Source organism: Oncorhynchus nerka, linkage group LG24, assembly GCF_034236695.1.
Source record: "Oncorhynchus nerka isolate Pitt River linkage group LG24, Oner_Uvic_2.0, whole genome shotgun sequence".
NCBI classification, from domain to species: Eukaryota; Metazoa; Chordata; class Actinopteri; order Salmoniformes; family Salmonidae; genus Oncorhynchus; species Oncorhynchus nerka.
In genome coordinates this window covers 21,030,815-21,049,456 of record NC_088419.1, presented here as the reverse complement: position 1 = coordinate 21,049,456, position 18,642 = coordinate 21,030,815, and the positions used below count along the sequence as shown (strand labels likewise).

At 43.2% G+C, this 18,642-nt stretch overlaps 1 protein-coding gene across 1 annotated transcript in view; it reads left to right on the top strand.

Annotated features, from left to right (window-relative positions):
• LOC115107652 (gamma-aminobutyric acid receptor subunit rho-1-like) overlaps positions 1 to 18,642 on the top strand; it is a 33,460-nt gene that overhangs the window by 7,650 nt on the left and 7,168 nt on the right. The window contains exons 3-5 of the mRNA XM_029631132.2: positions 1,589 to 1,695; positions 13,309 to 13,376; positions 13,577 to 13,800. Of these exons, the coding sequence (XP_029486992.1) occupies positions 1,589 to 1,695; positions 13,309 to 13,376; positions 13,577 to 13,800 (399 nt within the window). The remainder of the gene's footprint in view (positions 1 to 1,588; positions 1,696 to 13,308; positions 13,377 to 13,576; positions 13,801 to 18,642) is intronic.

Sequence of the window (18,642 nt, the reverse complement as noted above, 5' to 3'; positions counted from 1 at the left end):
TTGCCTAAGAACACAGCCATGAATAAAGAATGGTACCAACACATCTTCCGAGAGCAACTTCTCCCAACCATCCAGGAACAGTTTGGTGACGAACAATGCCTTTTCCAGCATGATGGAACACCTTGCCATAAGGCAAAAGTGATAACTAAGTGGCTTGGGGAACAAAACCGACAAAACCGATAAAATCGATATTTTGGGTCCATGGCCAGGAAACTCCCCAGACCTTAATCCCATTGAGAACTTGTGGTCAATCCTCAAGAGGCGGGTGGACAAACAAAACCCCACAAATTCTGACAAACTCCAAGCATTGATTATGCAAGAATGGGCTGCCATCAGTCAGGATGTGGCCCAGAAGTTAATTGACAGCATGCCAGGGCAGATTGCAGAGGTCTTGAAAAAGAAGGGTCAACACTGCAAATATTGACTCTTTGCATCAACTTCATGTAATTATCAATAAAAGCCTTTGACACTTATGAAATGCTTGTAATTATACTTCAGTATTCCATAGTAACATCTGACATAAATATCTAAAGACACTGAAGCAGCAAACTTTGTGGAAATTAATATTTGTGTCATTCTCTAAACGTTTGGCCACGACTGTACAGAGTTTAACAGGTGCTGCAACCATGGGTAAGAACATGGGTGGAAAAATGTATGCTTAAAACAAAGTGCTATGTATGTAGCCTACAGATGAAGGATCTGTTTTGTCACATATCAACTTTCCTAGTGCCATACTTCCTTTAATAAAAGTGGATGCTATTGTGCCAATGAATTAATAAATGGCCAAATATGTCAGTTAATTAAATGTCTGCATAGGTTACAGTTCATGGTTCTTATAGATATGTATTATTATTTAGACTTGCTCTGAACTGAAGACCAATAGGCCAATATTAGGCTATTCCGAGGCTCCGTCATAACGGTCAATTTTGAATGAGAATTTTGTTTTATTACCGGGGCAGTTTGGTAAAACAAATCCCGTCCGACTCATCTACTGTAGAAATGGACGTACTGGGATAATAAAGCGAATGGCGAATAGGGCTAAGATCACAGCTTTTGTTAAAGTATACTCATAGTATAAAATAGTTGGCTTTGAAGCAACTAGCTAAACCTTGTGCAATCTAGCCTTTTCCTTAGTATCTGCAGGGTCAGGGCAAATTCATATGCCCTGTGATGCATAGCTCCAAATGTATATGAAAAAAGACTACCCTAATGAATTAATCCTCATGAATATGATCGGAATTCTATGGACATCCTGATAAGCTTATAGCTGGTAAGCCCCTTTTTAACTTCTGAAGACAATGGGAGGAGGCTAGACACGTGTTGTGTGTGTCTGTGTATGGCCCCATTCCATAGGATAAGTGGTCTTGATTTAGGCTGAGTACCAGTCTGTTTGTGCATTCATGCCAACTTCTCGTCACTCATTGTCATGCTAATCATTTTTGTTTTGACAAAGGCAGCAATGGAATTGGCAAGAGCACAAACAAATCTGGGACTAGTCAGTAATGCTATAGAGGTTCAGAGACAATGATAAGAAGTGTCATTTTAAATATTGATTGTTTTATTGATCATGTTTCTCCACTCCTCACAGCCCTATACTGAGAAGAAGTCCAGATATGACCAAAACCACCATGACAAAGTCAGAGCAGCTCTTAAGCATAAATGACCACGACTTCACAATGAGGCCTGGCTTTGGAGGTGAGATTTTTTAACTGTTCTTTACTGTGTGACGTACAAATTATAATGATCATTATTGGTAAAATTCTAGAGTTCACTGATATCTGATGACAACTCTTATTTTTGGACTCCTGAGTGGCGCAGTGGTCTAAGACACTGCATCTCAGTGCAAGAGGTGTCACTGCAGTACCTGGTTCAAATCCAGGCTGCATCATATCCAACCTTGATTGGGAGTCCCTTAGGGTGGTGCACAGTTGGTCCAGTGTCGTCTGGGGTAGGACGTCAAATAAGAATTTGTTCTTAACTGACTTGCCTAGCTAAATAAAGGTTTAATTTGAAAAAGTATAATAATGACTTAATCATGACTCATCGTTAAGTCTTAAGTCATGCATTGGAAAATTCCAACTGTCATTACTCAAGTTAAGATTTGGCCTGTTCTCGGAACTCAGGAAATCCATCCAATCCATTTTTATTTGTCACATGCTTTGTAAACAAGAGGTATAGACTAACAGTGAAATGCTTACTTACGGGCTCTTCCCAAGGGCCCCATGGGAAGCAGATACATTAGAAGCGGAAGTACACCTATGAGTCGTTCCAGCTCAAAAACCACAAGAAAGAGGATTTCAACACCCATCAACTCAGATTGTTCTGAAATGGTTTCTGTTGTTAGAAACAGAACATTATTTTGTTGAAATATTGGTAGCCGTTGTGAGCAGGACCTTTAAACAGGTCAACATTGCCAAAGCCTCAAAGCATGCATGGACCAACTGGCAAGTGTCTTCAGTGACATTTTAAACCTCTCCGTGACTGAGTCTGTAATACCTACATGTTTCAAGCAGACCACCATAGTCCCTGTGCCCAAGGAAGCGAAGGTAACCTGCCTTCACTTCCTTGCTTTGAAAGGCTGGTCATGGCGCACATCAACAGCATCCTCCCGGATACCCTAGACCCACTCCAGTTCGCATACAGCCCCAACAGATCCACAGATGATGCAATCTCAATCGCACTCCACGCTGCCCTTTCCCACATGGACAAAAGGAACACCTATGTGAGAAGGCTGTTCATGGACTACAGCTCAGCATTCAACACCATAGTGCCCATGAAGCTCATCACTAAGCTAATGAACCTGGGACTAAACACCTCCCTCTGCAACTGGATTCTGGACTTCCTGACGGCCGCCCCGAGGTGGTAAAGGTAGGCAACAACACGTCTGCCACGCTGATCCTCAACACTGGGACCTCTCAGGGGTGTGTACTTAGTCCCCTCCTGTACTCCCTGTTCACCCAGAACTATGTGGCCAAACACGACTCCAACGCCATCATTAAGTTTGCTGACGACACAACAGTGGTAGGCCTGATCACCAACAACAATGAGGCAGCCTATAGGGAGGAGGTCAGAGAACTGGCAGTGTGGTGCCAGGACAACAGCCTCTCCCTCAATGTGAGCAAGACAAAGGAGCTGATCATGGACTACAGGAAAAGGAGGGCCGAACAGGCCCCCATTAACATCAACAGGGCTGTAGTGGAGCGGGTCAAGAGTTTCAAGTTCCTTGGTGTCCACATCAATGATCTATCGTGGTCCAAACACACCAAGACAGTCGTGAAGAGGGCACAACAAAACATTTTCCCCCTCAGGAGACTGAAAAGATTTGGCATGGGTCCTCAGATCCTCAAAAAGTTCTACAGCTGCACCATTGAGAGCATCCTGACCGGTTGCATCACGGCCTGGTGTGGCAACTGCTCGGCATCTGACCGTAAGACACTACAGAGGGTAGTGCGTACGGCCCAGTACATCACTTGCCAAGCTTCCTGCAATCCAGGACCTATATAATAGGCAGTGTCAGAGGAAAGCACATCAAATTGTCAGAGACTCCAGTCACCCTAGTCATAGACTGTCCTCTCTGCTACCGCACGGCAAGTGGTACCGGAGCCTCAAGTCTAGGACCGAAAGTCTCCTTAACAGCTTCTACCCCCAAGCCAAAAGACTGCTGAACAATTAATCAATTGGCCACCGGACTATTACATTGTACCCCCCCCCACTGCTGCTACTCACTATTTATTATCTATGCATAGTCACTTCCCCCCTACCTACATGTACAAATTACCTCTAACTTGTACCCCAGCACACTGACCCGGTACCGGTACCAACTGTATATAGCCTTGTTAATGTTATGTTATTGTGTTACTTTTTATCATTTTTTACTTTGGTAAAAAAATTCTTAACTCTTGAACTGCACTGTTGGTTAAGGGCATATAAGTAAACATTTAAGGTCTACACTTGGTCTACACTAGACGGTAAGGTCTACACTTGTTGTGACAAATAAAGTTTGATTTGATCTTTGAGAAGTTAAGCTAATTGATTGCATCCAAATTGGCTATTTACATTTATAGGATTCATAGAAAATTCAATAAATATAGTACCTAACATCCGATTTGGACCCCAAAGAATTCTAACAATGAGTTAGACATGAGGAATCCAAAGCAATGGTCAAAAGCCTCCCAAAGACCCTCCACACCTGACGCCAATCCCACCGAACGAGTATATAGTATCAGTTCTCTATGTCTGACAAATAGTATGGAGCTGCGGCTCAGAGTATTGTTTCTTCATCCTATGTAATGTGTTCCCAGTGAATTTCGTGATGTTGTGTTCCCGTTTGTGGTGACGAGGGGCGTTGTACAAAACAAAGTCATCATTGACTGGATCATCTCAGAGTATCAAAGTCAATGAAACATTTTTAAACCTCTGCTTTACCCACATGTGTTCTGTATCTGGTCCAACCCATCAGTTTCTGGACCAGCCCAATCGACCAATCATAAGGAATGTGTTCACATTCAGTGAAGGGTCGAGGAGGTACCCAGATCCAGACTCATTACGGAGAGTAAATGAACATCTCTGAGCGTGGCATAGTGTTTGGCCAGAGCAAGGAGTATGGGTAGCCAGGCAAGTCTATGGACAAGGTATGACTGTAATCCACGCGTTGGTTTTGTTGTCCACTGTTTCAAATGCAAACCTTTTTGTCTTTGTGGCACAAATACAATGCTAGTCAATGGTACCTATATTAACATTTGTCCAAATCATCCTGAAGTATCTAAAAAAGTATTGTTAACTCAATGATGTTGCTTATAGAGGATTTGGATATGAAGTGTGAAAATGCTAAAGATACCATTGACTTAGTTAGCATTTGAAACAGTAGCCAGGTAAACAAAACCAAAGCATGGGTTGCTGTCATACCATGTCCATAAACTGCTTACATGGTAAGGAAACCAATATGTCATTTTGTAATTTGGGTATTTAAAAAAAAGTTTATTGTTAAAAGTAGTCCTTGTGCATAGAGTTGTATAGTTTGTTAAACTTTGAAATCAATGGATTTTATTTTGCATTTTAAGATGAAAAACCAGAGTCTCTGTTATTCCGTTATCATGGAATTGCCCACATATGGATGTTTCCATCCCAAAAGGGGATATATTGGGCTGCAATTTAAGTTCCAAAATAATTAAGATTCTAGAATAATCTATACAGACAACGAATCGTAACAGACGTAAACATTACCAGAGTTGGGAAGGTTACTTTATAAATGTTATCCATTACAGTTATTACTGTCCAAAATTGTAATTGAACTTTTGGATTACCCAAACTCATTAATGTAATCTGATTAATTTCAGTTACCTTTAGATTACTTTCATCTTAAAAGGCACCAGAAGAAGACAAAAATGACCCAGCAAACGCATTTACTGTGTCATCATAGTGGTCTCATAGTGGTCTCTGACTTGTGGTCAGACTCGCTCAGGTGGAATAAACTTAAACTTGCAGCATTTTTTTCAATGCTGAATTGAATGTCATTGAGAAAACTAAAAGGTGTCATAATGTATTTTTTCCCGCAAACATCCTTTCAGAATCTTAAAGTAATTCAAGAAGTAATCATATAGTTTTTCAAAAGTTTCTGTGATCTGATTTACAATATTTTAGCTGGTAACGTAACTAATTACAGTTACAGAAGCAGATTACATGTAACTGATTTGTTGTATCTTTGACATGTAATCAGTTACACCCCAACTCTGGACATTACACATGTAGTGTATTCCTCTGTGGCGTTTAAAGCCAGTGAATAGTTGATGTGCTATTGCTCCTTGTGATATGAAGTATTTGACAGAATATTGACTCAGTCATGTATTAACAATGTAAATGCAATATATCTGATATATCAAAATGTGTAAATCTGCATCCGAGCATGCAATAACATTGCCACATCATTTTGTACTAAGAGACAATGGCTCATCCACATTTGTAGTTTTATTGTATGTAGGCCCTTAAAGCAGAGTTATATTTATTTGATTGTTTTACAAAAAACGTGGATAGATGGCAGCATTCATGCAAAACTGAAAGCGCAAATCACCACATTTAACCATGGCAAGGTGACTGGTTAAATGTGGTGATTTGGATGTGTACCAGCTATAACTTCTGTAAGGCAATCAAAGAGGCAAAACAACTGTACAGGGACAAAGTGGAGTCTCAATTCAATGGTTCAGACAGGAGACGTATGTGGCAAGGACTCCAGACAATCACAGATTATAAAGGGATTAGAGGAAAACAACATCGAGCCGTTCTCCATGGCCGACGTGAGTAAGTAATTAAAGCGTGTTAAGCCTCGCAAGGCTGCCGGCCCAGACGGCATCCCATGTCACGTCCACAGAGAATGTGCAGTCCAGCTGACTGAAGTGTTTATGGGCATATTCAATCACTCCATATATCGTAGTCTGTTGTCCCCACTTACTTCAAGATATCCACCATTGTTCCTGTATCGAATGTAACTGAATTAAATTACTATCATAGCACTCACTTCTGTCATCATGAAGTGCTTTGAGAGGCTAGTTAAAGACCATATTACCTCCACCTTACCCAACACCACAGACCAACTTCGATTCTCACACCACTCCAACAGACGACACAATCACCATCACACACTGCCCAGCCCACCCGGACAAGAGAAATACCTATGTAAGAATGCTGTTTATCGACTACAGCTCAGCCTTCAATACCATAGTGCCCTCCAAGTTCATCACTAAGCTCAGATCCCTGGGTCTGAACCCCTCCCTGTGCAACTGGGTCCTGGACTTCCTGACAAGCGAGTGGTGAATGTAGGCAACAAAACCTCAACCGCGCTGATCCTCAACACGGGGGCCCCACAGGAGTGCATGCTCAGCCCCCTCCTACATGTATGGCCACGCAGGTCTCCAACTCAATCAACAAGTTTGCTGATGACACAACAGTGGTAGGCCTGATTAACAACAATGACGAGACAGTCTACAAGGAGGAGGTGACAGCCCTGGTGGAGTGGTGGAAGGAAAATAACCTCTACCTTAACGTCAACAAAAAACGAAGAAGCTGATCGTGGACTACAGGAGACAGCAGAGAGAGCAGGCTCTGAATAAATCGACAGATAGTGTGGTGAAGAAGGTCCAAAACCACTAGGGCTCTCCAAGGGGTGGTGCGGTCTGCCCAACGCATCACTGGGGGCACACTGCCGGCCTTTCAGGACATCTACAGCACTGGGTTTCAAAGGAAGGCCAAGAAGATCATCATATAACTCAGTCACCCGAGCCACAGACCATTTACTCGGCTACTGTCCGACAGAAGGACAGTACAGTTGCATCAAAGCCAAGACCGAGAGAATAAAAAACAGCTTCTATTACCAGCCCATCAGACTGTTGAACACTCAAGACTAGCTGTCTACCATGTGATGCACACTCACTCACACAAGCTATCACACATGCACATACACATATACACACAATCTGGACCCTCTCTTTCTAAAATGATCTGCTGAAATTGTTGCAACCCCTATTACTAGCCTGTTCAACCTCTCTTTCGTATCGTCTGAGATTCCCATAGATTGGAAAGCTGCAGCGGCCATCCCCCTCTTCAAAGGTGGAGACAGTCTAGACCCAAACTGCTACAGACCTATATCTATTCTACCCTGCCTTTCTAAGGTCTTCGAAAGCCAAGTTAACAAACAGATTACCGACCATTTCGAATCCCACCGTACCTTCTCCGCTATGCAATCTGGTTTCAGAGCTGGTCATGGGTGCACCTCAGCCACGCTCAAGGTACTAAACAATATCATAACCGCCATCGATAAGAGACATTACTGTGCAGCCGTATTCATCGACCTGGCTATGGCTTTCGACTCTGTCAATCACAACATTCTTACTGGCAGACTCAACAGCCTTGGTTTCTCAAATGATTGCCTCGCCTGGTTCACCAACTACTTTTCTGATAGAGTTCAGTATGTCAAATCGGAGGGCCTGTTGTCCGGACCTCTGGCAGTCTATATGGGGTTGCCACTGTGTTCAATTCTCGGGCCAACTCTCTTCTCTGTGTACATCAAAGATGTCACTCTTGCTGCTGGTGATTATTTGATCCACCTCTACGCTGACGACACCATTCTGTATACTTCTGGCCCTTCGTTGGAAACTGTGTTAACTAACCTCCAGATGAGCTTCAATGCCATTACAACTCTCCTTCCGTGGCCTCCAACTGCTCTTAAATGCAAGTAAAACTAAATGCATGCTCTTCAATTGATCGCTGCCCACATCTGCCCGCCCGTCCAGCATCACTACTCTGGACGGTTCTGACTTAGAATATGTGGACAACTACAAATACCTAGGTGTTTGGTTAGACTGTAAACTCTCCTTCCAGACTCACATTAAACATCTCCAATCCAAAATTAAATCTAGAATCGGCTTCCTATTTTGCAACAAAGCATCCTTCACTCATGCTGCCAAACATACACTCGTAAAACTGACCATCCTACCGATCCTCGACTTCGGCGATGTCATTTACAAAATAGCCTCCAACACTCTACTCAACAAATTGGATGCAGTCTACCACAGTGCCATCCGTTTTGTCACCAAAGCCCCATATACTACCCACCACTGCGACCTGTACACTCTCTTTGGCTGGCCCTCGCTTCATACTCGTCGCCAAACCCACTGGCTCCAGGTCATCTACAAGTCTCTGCTAGGTAAAGCAACGCCTTATCTCAGCTCACTGGTCACCATAGCAGCACCCACCCGTAGCACGCGCTCCAGCAGGTATATCTCATTGGTCACCCCCAAAGCCACTTCTTAGACAGCTGTCCCTGATTGAGAACCGTACCCGGCCAAAACCTAGAAATACAAAAACCTAGAAAACAGAACATTGAATGCCCACCCAAACCACAACCTGACCAAACCAAATAGAGACATAAAAAGGCTCTCTAAGGTCTGGGCGTGACAGTCAGACGTTTACATACACTCAATTAGTATTTGGTAGCATTGCCTTTAAATAGTTTAACTTGAGTCACGCCCTGACCTGACCTGGAATCTTGTTTTCTGTTTAGTGTCTTAGCCTGACAGAACTGTGCGTTTTCGTTTTCGCTTTTGTTATTTTGTTTGAGTGTTTTTTAAAATAAAAGAATCATGAACACTTTCCACGCTGCACTTTGGTCTACTCTTCCTACCACCAACGAGAGACGTAACAACTTGGGTCAAACGTTACGGGCCTTCCACAAGCTTCCCATTTTGGCCCATTCCTCCTGACAGAGCTGCTGTAACTGAGTCAGGTTTGTAGGCCTCCATGCTCACACACACTTTTTCAGTTCAGCCCACAAATGTTCTAGAAGATTGAGGTCAGGGCTTTATGATGGCCACTCCAATACCTTGACTTTGTTGTCCTTAAGCCATTTTGCCACAACTTTGGAAGTATGCTTGGGGTCATTGTCCATTTGGAAGACCCATTTGCGACCAAGCTTTAACTTCCTGACTGATGTCTTGAGATGTTTCTTTAATTTTTCCACATAATTTTCCTCCCTCATGTTGCCATCTATTTTGTGAAGTGCACCAGTCCCTTCTGCAGCAAAGCACCCCCACAACATTTCGCACCAAAGTATGTTCATCTCTAGGAGACAGAACGCGTCTCCTTCCTGAGCGGTATGATGGCTACGTGGTCCAATGGTGTTTATACAATATACTATTGTTTGTACAGATGAACGTGGTACCTTCAGGCATTTGGAAATTGCTTCCAAGGATGAACCAGACTTGTGGAGGTACAGTTTTTTTCTGAGGTCTTGGCTGATTTCTTTTGGTTTTCCCATGATGTCAAGCAAAGAGGCACTGAGTTTTAAGGTAGGCCTTGAAATACATCCATAGGTACACCTCCAATTGACTCAAATGATGTCAATTAGCCTATCAGAAGCTTCTAAATCCATGACATTTTTTTCTGGAATTTTCCAAGCTGTTTAAAGGCAGTCAACTTAGTGTATGTTAACTTCTGACCCACTGGAATTGTGATACAGTGAATTATAATTGAAATAATCTGTCTGTAAACAATTGTTGGAAAAATTACTTGTGTCATGCACAAAGTAGATGTCCTGAACGACTTGCCAAAACTATAGTTTGTTAACAAGAAATTTGTGGAGTGTTTGAAAAATGAGTTTTAATGACTCCAACCTAAGTGTATGTAAACTTCCGACTTCAACTGTACATCATTGTCATTGTTAGTCTAGCTTGTGTAAATTTGTATAGATTGCAATTTGATTCTGCTACGCTGCTGTTTGAGTTGTTAATTGGATTCTTCTTGCCGTTCTTGATGTCTTTAAAATAATATATATATTTACATTTGATCTGTTTGGCATTTGAGTGCATTGATAGGAGCAAGCAACATAAGCATTTTGCTGCACAACAATAACACCTGCTAAACTGTGTACGCAACCAATAAACGTTGATTTGATTTGGGTTATACGTACCAGTCAAAGGTTTGGACACACCTACTCATTCCAGGGTTTCTCTTTATTTTTACTATTTTCTACATTGTAGAATAATAGTGAAGACATAAAAACTATGAAATAACACATATGGAATCATGTAGTAACCAAAAAAGTGATAAACAAATAAAAATATGAGATTCTTTAAACTAGCCATCCTTTGCCTTGATGACAGCTTTGCACACTCTTGCCATTCTCTCAACCAGCTTCATGAGGTAGTCACCTGGAATGCATTTCAATTAACAGGTGTGCCTTGTTACAAGTTCATTTGTGGAATTTATTTCCTTCTTAATGCGTTTGAGACAATCAGTTGTGTTGTGACAAGGGTGGGGTGGTATACAGAAGATAGCCCTATTTGGTATCAAAAATAGCCCTATTATTAGATAGCCTATTATGTCAAAAACAGTCCATGTAAAGAACTTTTAAAGTTTCTTCAAGTGCAGTCGCAAAAAACATCAAGCGCTATGATGAAACTGGCTCTTGTGAGGACCTTCACAGGAAAGGAAGATGCAGAGTTACCTCTGCTGCCGAGGATAAGTTCATTAGACTTAACTGCACCTCAGATTACAGCCCAAATAAATGTTTCACAGAGTTCAAGTAACAGAAACATCTCAACATCAACTGTTCAGAGGAGACTGGGTGAATCAAGCCTTCATGGTCGAATTGTTGCAAAGAAACAACTACTAAAGGACACCAATAATAAGAAGAGAGTTGCTTGGGCAATGGACATTAGACTGGTGGAAATCTGTCCTTTGGTATGATGAGTCCAAATTTGAGATTTTTGGTTCCAACCTCCTTGTCTTTGTGAGATGCAGAGAAGGTGAACGGATGATCTCCGCATGTGTGGTTCCCACCGTGAAGCATGGAGGAGGAGGTATGATGGTGTGGCAGTGCTTTGCTGGTGACACTGTTTGATTTATTTAGAATTCAAGGCACACTTAACCAGCATGGCTACCACAGCATTCTGCAGCGATACGCCATACCATCTGGTTTGCGCTTAGTGGGACTATCATTTGTTTTTCAACAGGACAGTGACCCAAAACACACCTCCAGGCTGTGTAAGGGCTATTTGACCAAGGAGAGTGATGGAGTGCTGCATCAGATTACCTGGTGTCCACAATCACTCGATCTCAACACAACTCAGGGGGTTTGGGATGAGTTGGACCACAGAGTGAAGGAAAAGCAGCCAACAAGTGCTCAGCATACAGTATGTGGGATCTCCTTCCAGACTGTTGGAAAAGCAACTCTCATGAAGCTGGTTGAGAGAATGCCAAGAGTGTGCAAAGCTGTCGTCAAGGCAACGGGTGGCTACTTTGAAGAAACTCAAATCTAAATATATTTGTTTAACACTTCTTTGGTTACTACATGATTCCATATGTTATTTCATAGTTGTGATGTCTTCACTATTATTCTACAATGTAGAAAATAGTAAAAATAAAAGAGAAACCCTTGAATGACTGGTACTGTATATGTAAGAGATATGAATAAATGTTGTATTGCTACCTCATGGGATACACAAACAAAATGAGTGGTTCCTTTTTAAATCCCTTTAAGGGAGATGAGCTCTTTCAGCTGTCTGCAATATGACATTTCAACCCAGGAAGGATTATAAAATTCAACCACTAAATATTGGAGAGCCTCCAGATATGTTTGTGTCTGGCACGGCTGAGTTGGTTTTTTGGAACACTGTGGCCTAATTGTGTTTTTTTTTGCAGGGAACTGGTGCAAGGGACTAATGGAGCAAAAACTCATTGTTTTAAATAGAATTGTCTAGATAAAAATGTCCCCTAAATACAGCTACGTAATCGAGACAGCTTTTATTACATTGTTACAACAATGGAGAGATAATCTTAGCAACCTATTGACTTTTCTGTTTTTCTCTGTGTTGATTTGTGATCCCTACCCAAGGACGTTTCTAGGATTTGACGACATTGGGGGCTTAGCCCAAAGCCAGAGGGGAACCCTGGTAGGGAGGTTTGGGGGCATCCTCCCCCAGAAGAAGAACATTAGAATTTTAACAGCTAAATGTGTCAATCTAGTGCACTTTGAGATGAACATTGAGAGATTAGATCTATTAAGAATTTTGTAAAACAATAAAAAATAAAAATAAAGAATCTACCCATGCCAATTGAACTATCAAAAAATGTGCGCCTGTTCCAAAATATCACCTTTTTTAAATGACCATGGTTCCACACGTTTTGTAGTCTGGGAAGAAATATCCTTTCAATTTCATTCTGTTATATTCCATTATATTTTTACTATAAAATGTCAAATATGTGTGTGTTGACTGTGATAAGGGCATGGGAGAATAAGTGTGTATTGTCTGTTAATAGGGTGTGTTCGTAAATTCACTCTGGCAATCTACTCCGAGTTCAGAGCACTCTGGTTTGAGAGTGCCAAAGTGTCGAATAATTGATACATTTACAAACGACATGTCGTGCCTGTTGTTATGACAGGTGCCAGTAAACATTGTTTAAAAACGTAATTCAATTGTCGCCAGTAACACAGTTACAATCACTAACCCTCTTAATAACATGAAAAGTCTTACCAGCTCTGCTAGGGCAAGTTAAATGGTCAGAGTGACCTGTTTCCTGAACTTCTCTGTGTCTGTAAAGTAGCTAGCAAGCTAGCCAATGTTAGCCAGTTAGCTTGGGTGCTTGACTGACTTAAATAAACAAATGAACTATACACTTATCTACCCCAACCATTAACAACTTAAGCTATTTATGGAAACAAGTTACAATTACCATTAACATATCTGAATGGTTTTGTTTACTTATGCATTATGTTTATTGTTTTAATTAAGCTAGGATTTGAGTTGTGTATCTTTGCAGGACACACTGTTCAAGTTGGAGTTGATGTTCAGGTAGAGAGTCTGGACACAATTTCAGAAGTTGACATGGTAAGTGTTTCTATACTTTCTGTAAGCTGTGATGTAAACCAAAATAAAGCTGTCCTTCATAGATGCATAGATCAACCATACTTTAATTAGATGAATTGGAAAGAAGAGGAGAAGACATTTATAGTGTATGCCATTCATTGTGGTTATTAATATGTGATCGCTCTGTTGAAATTGCAGCATTGTCATGCTCTGTGTTTCAGGACTTCACCATGACCCTGTATATTAGGCACTACTGGAAAGATGAGCGCCTTTCTTTCCACAGCACCACCAATAAGAGCATGACCTTTGACGGGCGCCTGGTCAAGAAGATCTGGGTGCCTGACCTGTTCTTTGTCCACTCCAAGAGGTCTTTCACACACGACACCACCACAGATAATGTCATGCTGAGAGTCTACCCTGATGGCAAGGTGCTCTACAGCTTAAGGTACCAATTGACCTGGTCAGAGTCGAACATTGGTTTTGTTCTTTGCTACATGGTTGACACTGGCAATCAGTTTGAAGCATACTGGTATAATAGAAAGGGTTTGGTGAACCACACCTGCACGATGAGTAACCTTGCCTGAGACTGGAAAATGTGTGTTAATATTAATAATGGATTGGATTTACAGTATATAGAGCCTTTCTCCCTACTGAGGTACTCAAAGCTCTTTACATAGTAAGGGGAGAACTCACTTCATCCGCCATCAAAGCTAGGCATCAGGAGGCTTAGATTATTTTGTGTGCCACAAAACTCCCTTGTGAACTCTAGTAGGTACAGTAACTTGTTATGTAAAATAAGTCCAGACAAAGCCTACAAATGATGGGTGAAATGAGCTAGCTAGGTCTGATCACTTTTTGGAATGGAATCAACTGAAGAGAAGCTTGTGCTGTTTGTAAACACTAGTCTTTGCCAACTGACAATTTATCCTCAAAAGTGATTTCATTACGCAAATCACAGAGCTGCCAGCTGAGACAGGCTAAATTCAACACTTTCATGCTTTGTTTTTACCCATTAGCAATTTTAAAATGCTGTGATGCTGTTATGGATCAGGGTCCTGGCCAAGTGCCTATTTATATCTCTTAACCAAGACGTGCAGTTTGTATTTCATGACAACATGATGGATGTGATGAGAAACTGTCAGTAAAGTATAGTAAATCTGCAGACAGAGATTGAGTTTGTCATTTTGGTGAGTAATCAGAATGCTGGAGCCAAGAGATTTGTAATCCACAGTTGGTCCATTTGAGAGCCTTGGCAGCAAGAGCCAGTATCAAGATGTCTGTGTCAGTAGGTCCCTCTGCTGGCAGTCCGAACACACTGCATACATTACATTTACATTTAAGTCATTTAGCAGACGCTCTTATCCAGAGCGACTTACAAATTGGTGCATTCACCTTATGACATCCAGTGGAACAGCCACTTTACAATAGTGCATCTAAATCTTTTAAGGGGGGTGAGAAGGATTACATTATCCTATCCTAGGTATTCCTTAAAGAGGTGGGGTTTCAGGTGTCTCCGGAAGGTGGTGATTGACTCCGCTGTCCTGGCGTCGTGAGGGAGTTTGTTCCACCATTGGGGGGCCAGAGCAGCGAACAGTTTTGACTGGGCTGAGCGGGAACTGTACTTCCTCAGTGGTAGGGAGGCGAGCAGGCCAGAGGTGGATGAACGCAGTGCCCTTGTTTGGGTGTAGGGCCTGATCAGAGCCTGGAGGTACTGAGGTGCCGTTCCCCTCACAGCTCCGTAGGCAAGCACCATGGTCTTGTAGCGGATGCGAGCTTCAACTGGAAGCCAGTGGAGAGAGCGGAGGAGCGGGGTGACGTGGAGAGAACTTGGGAAGGTTGAACACCAGACGGGCTGCGGCGTTCTGGATGAGTTGTAGGGGTTTAATGGCACAGGCAGGGAGCCCAGCCAACAGCGAGTTGCAGTAATCCAGACGGGAGATGACAAGTGCCTGGATTAGGACCTGCGCCGCTTCCTGTGTGAGGCAGGGTCGTACTCTGCGGATGTTGTAGAGCATGAACCTACAGGAACGGGCCACCGCCTTGATGTTAGTTGAGAACGACAGGGTGTTGTCCAGGATCACGCCAAGGTTCTTAGCGCTCTGGGAGGAGGACACAGTGGAGTTGTCAACCGTGATGGCGAGATCATGGAACGGGCAGTCCTTCCCCGGGAGGAAGAGCAGCTCCGTCTTGCCGAGGTTCAGCTTGAGGTGATGATCCGTCATCCACACTGATATGTCTGCCAGACATGCAGAGATGCGATTCGCCACCTGGTCATCAGAAGGGGGAAAGGAGAAGATTAATTGTGTGTCGTCTGCATAGCAATGATAGGAGAGACCATGTGAGGTTATGACAGAGCCAAGTGACTTGGTGTATAGCGAGAATAGGAGAGGGCCTAGAACAGAGCCCTGGGGGACACCAGTGGTGAGAGCACGTGGTGAGGAGACGGATTCTCGCCACGCCACCTGGTAGGAGCGACCTGTCAGGTAGGACGCAATCCAAGCGTGGGCCGCGCCGGAGATGCCCAACTCGGAGAGGGTGGAGAGGAGGAGCATACAGTTTTATTGACACCTGTGGGCACTGATAGTAAGTAGCGTCATGAACACTTTCATCACTGGTGGTGTCAGCGGTCATGCTAAGATAATGGTGTAAATTGCCATCAAGACAGACTCTGGTCTTGCGACTTTGAACTATGCCCTGGTATACACATAGGCCATCTGTAAATACCAACCTTGAGGTGTATTATAGAATTTCTCTGTTCTTACATATGTATTGGACTTGTGGAGTGACAGGGTGGTGTGTGTTCTACTATAGATACCATGCAGGCTCATCAGTAGGGTTAATCTCTCGGAGGGCTGGAACCAGAGATTTATGTTCCAGAAGGAAGCAGATTTGTATGTACATCTTCCTCCCAGAGGATCCAGTGTAGCGACGGGTCTCTTCTACACTGTGCTGGATTATCTTGGCTATTTTTATCTATTTATCCCTGAATTTACTCATCCCCCTGACTCTGTGTGTATCTGTCTGAAATATAGTGAAACAATAAGGCCCAAAGCGGTGTGGTATATGGCCAAATACCATGGCTAAGGGCTGTTCTTATGCACAACACAATGGAGTGGAGTGCCTGGATACAGTGGAGTGCCTGGATACAGCCTTAGCCGTGGTATATTGGCAATATACCACAAACCCTGAGGTGCCTTATTGCTATTATGAACTGGTTACCAAAATAATTAGAGCAGTAAAAATAAATGTTTTGTCATACCCGTGGTATACGGTCTGATATACCACGGCTGTCAGCCAATCAGCATTCACGGCTCGAACCACCCAGTTAATACTATACACAAAACATATTCACCCAATCCCCAACTGATTATCTTTGTCATTATTGTATTATACTGCATTGCTCTGTGCAGTGGCGATTTTAGCATGTAAATCTTTCTGGGGCAAACTCTCCCAAAAAATGTTGAAGCAGCAAAACAGTTGATTCATTTACTGCCTTTTTAAAAAACATAGCTGATATGGCTGACTTGCTTAAGCAAATGTGGTTTCTACTGACAATTGAGATGTACAAACTATGGCATAAGGTGACAACGAGCGGATAAGAGGCCATCCTTAATTCCGATTAAGACATGAGCAAGTTAGGACAGATCAAATCAAAGTTTATTTGTCACGTGCGCCGAATACAACAGGTGTTGACCTTACAGTGAAATGCTTACTTACAGGCTCTAATCAATGGTGCGGGGAAAAAAGTGTGTGTGTGTGCGTAGGTAGGTAAGTAAAGAAATAAAACAACAGTAAAAAGACATTTGAAAAAAGAGTAGCAAGGCTATATACAGACACCTGTTAGTCAGGCTTATTGAGGTAGTATGTACATGTAGGTATCGTTAAAGTGACTATGCATATATGATGAACAGAGAGTAGGAGAAGCATAAAAAGAGGGGTTGGCGGGTGGTGGGACACAATGCAGATAGCCCGGTTAGCCAATGTGCGGGAGCACTGGTTGGTCGGGCCAATTTAGGTAGTATGTACATGAATGTATAGTTAAAGTGACTATGAATATAAGATTAACAGAGAGTAGCAGCAGCGTAAAAGAGGGGTTGGGGGCACACAATACAAATAGTCCGGGTAACCATTTGCTTTCCTGTTCAGGAGTCTTATGGCTTGGGGGTAAAAACTGTTGAGAAGCTTTTTTTGTCCTAGACTTGGCACTCCGGTACCGCTTGCCATGCGGTAGTAGAGAGAACAGTCTATGCCTGGGGTGGCTGGGGTCTTTGACAATTTTTAGGGCCTTCCTCTGACACCGCCTGGTGTAGAGGTCCTGGATGGCAGGCAGCTTGGCCCCAGTGATGTACTGGACCGTACGCACTACCCTCTGAAGTGCCTTGCGGTCGGAGGCCGAGCAATTGCCGTACCAGGCAGTGATGCAACCGGTCAGGATGCTCTCGATGTTGCAGCTGTAGAACCTTTTGAGGATCTCAGAACCCATGCCAAATCTTTTTAGTTTCCTGAGGGGGAATAGGCTTTGTCGTGCCCTCTTCATGACTGTCTTGGTGTGTTTGGACCAATCTAGTTTGTTGTAATTTGAAGCTCTCAACCTGCTCCACTACAGCCCCGTCGATGAGAATGGGGAGGTGCTCGGTGCTCCTTTTCCTGTAGTCCACAATCATCTCCTTAGTCTTGGTTACGTTGAGGGATAGGTTGTTATTCTGGCACCACCCGGCCAGGTCTCTGACCTCCTCCCTATAGGCTGTCTCGTCGTTGTCGGTGATCAGGCCTACCACTGTTGTGTCTTCAGCAAATTTAATGATGGTGTTGGAGTCGTGCCTGGCCATGCAGTCGTGGGTGAACAGGGAGTACAGGAGGGGATTGAGCACGCACCCCTGGGGAGCTCCAGTGTTGAGGATCAGCGTGGCAGATGTGTTGCTACCTACCCTCACCACCTGGGGGCGGCCTTTCAGGAAGTCCAGGATCCAGTTGCAGAGGGAGGTGTTAGTCCCAGGTTTCTTAGCTTGGTGATGAGCTTTGAGGGTACTATAGTGTTGAACGCTGAGCTGTAGTCAATGAACAGCATTCTCACATAGGTGTTCCTTTTGTCCAGGTGGGAAAGGGCAGTGTGGAGTGCAATAGAGATTGCATCATCTGTGGATATGTTTGGGCGGTATGCAAATTGGAGTGGGTCTAGGGTTTCTGGGATAATGGTGTTGATGTGAGCCATTACCAGCCTTTCAAAGCACTTCATGGCTACGGACGTGAGTGCTACGGGTCTGTAGTCATTTAGGCAGGTTGCCTT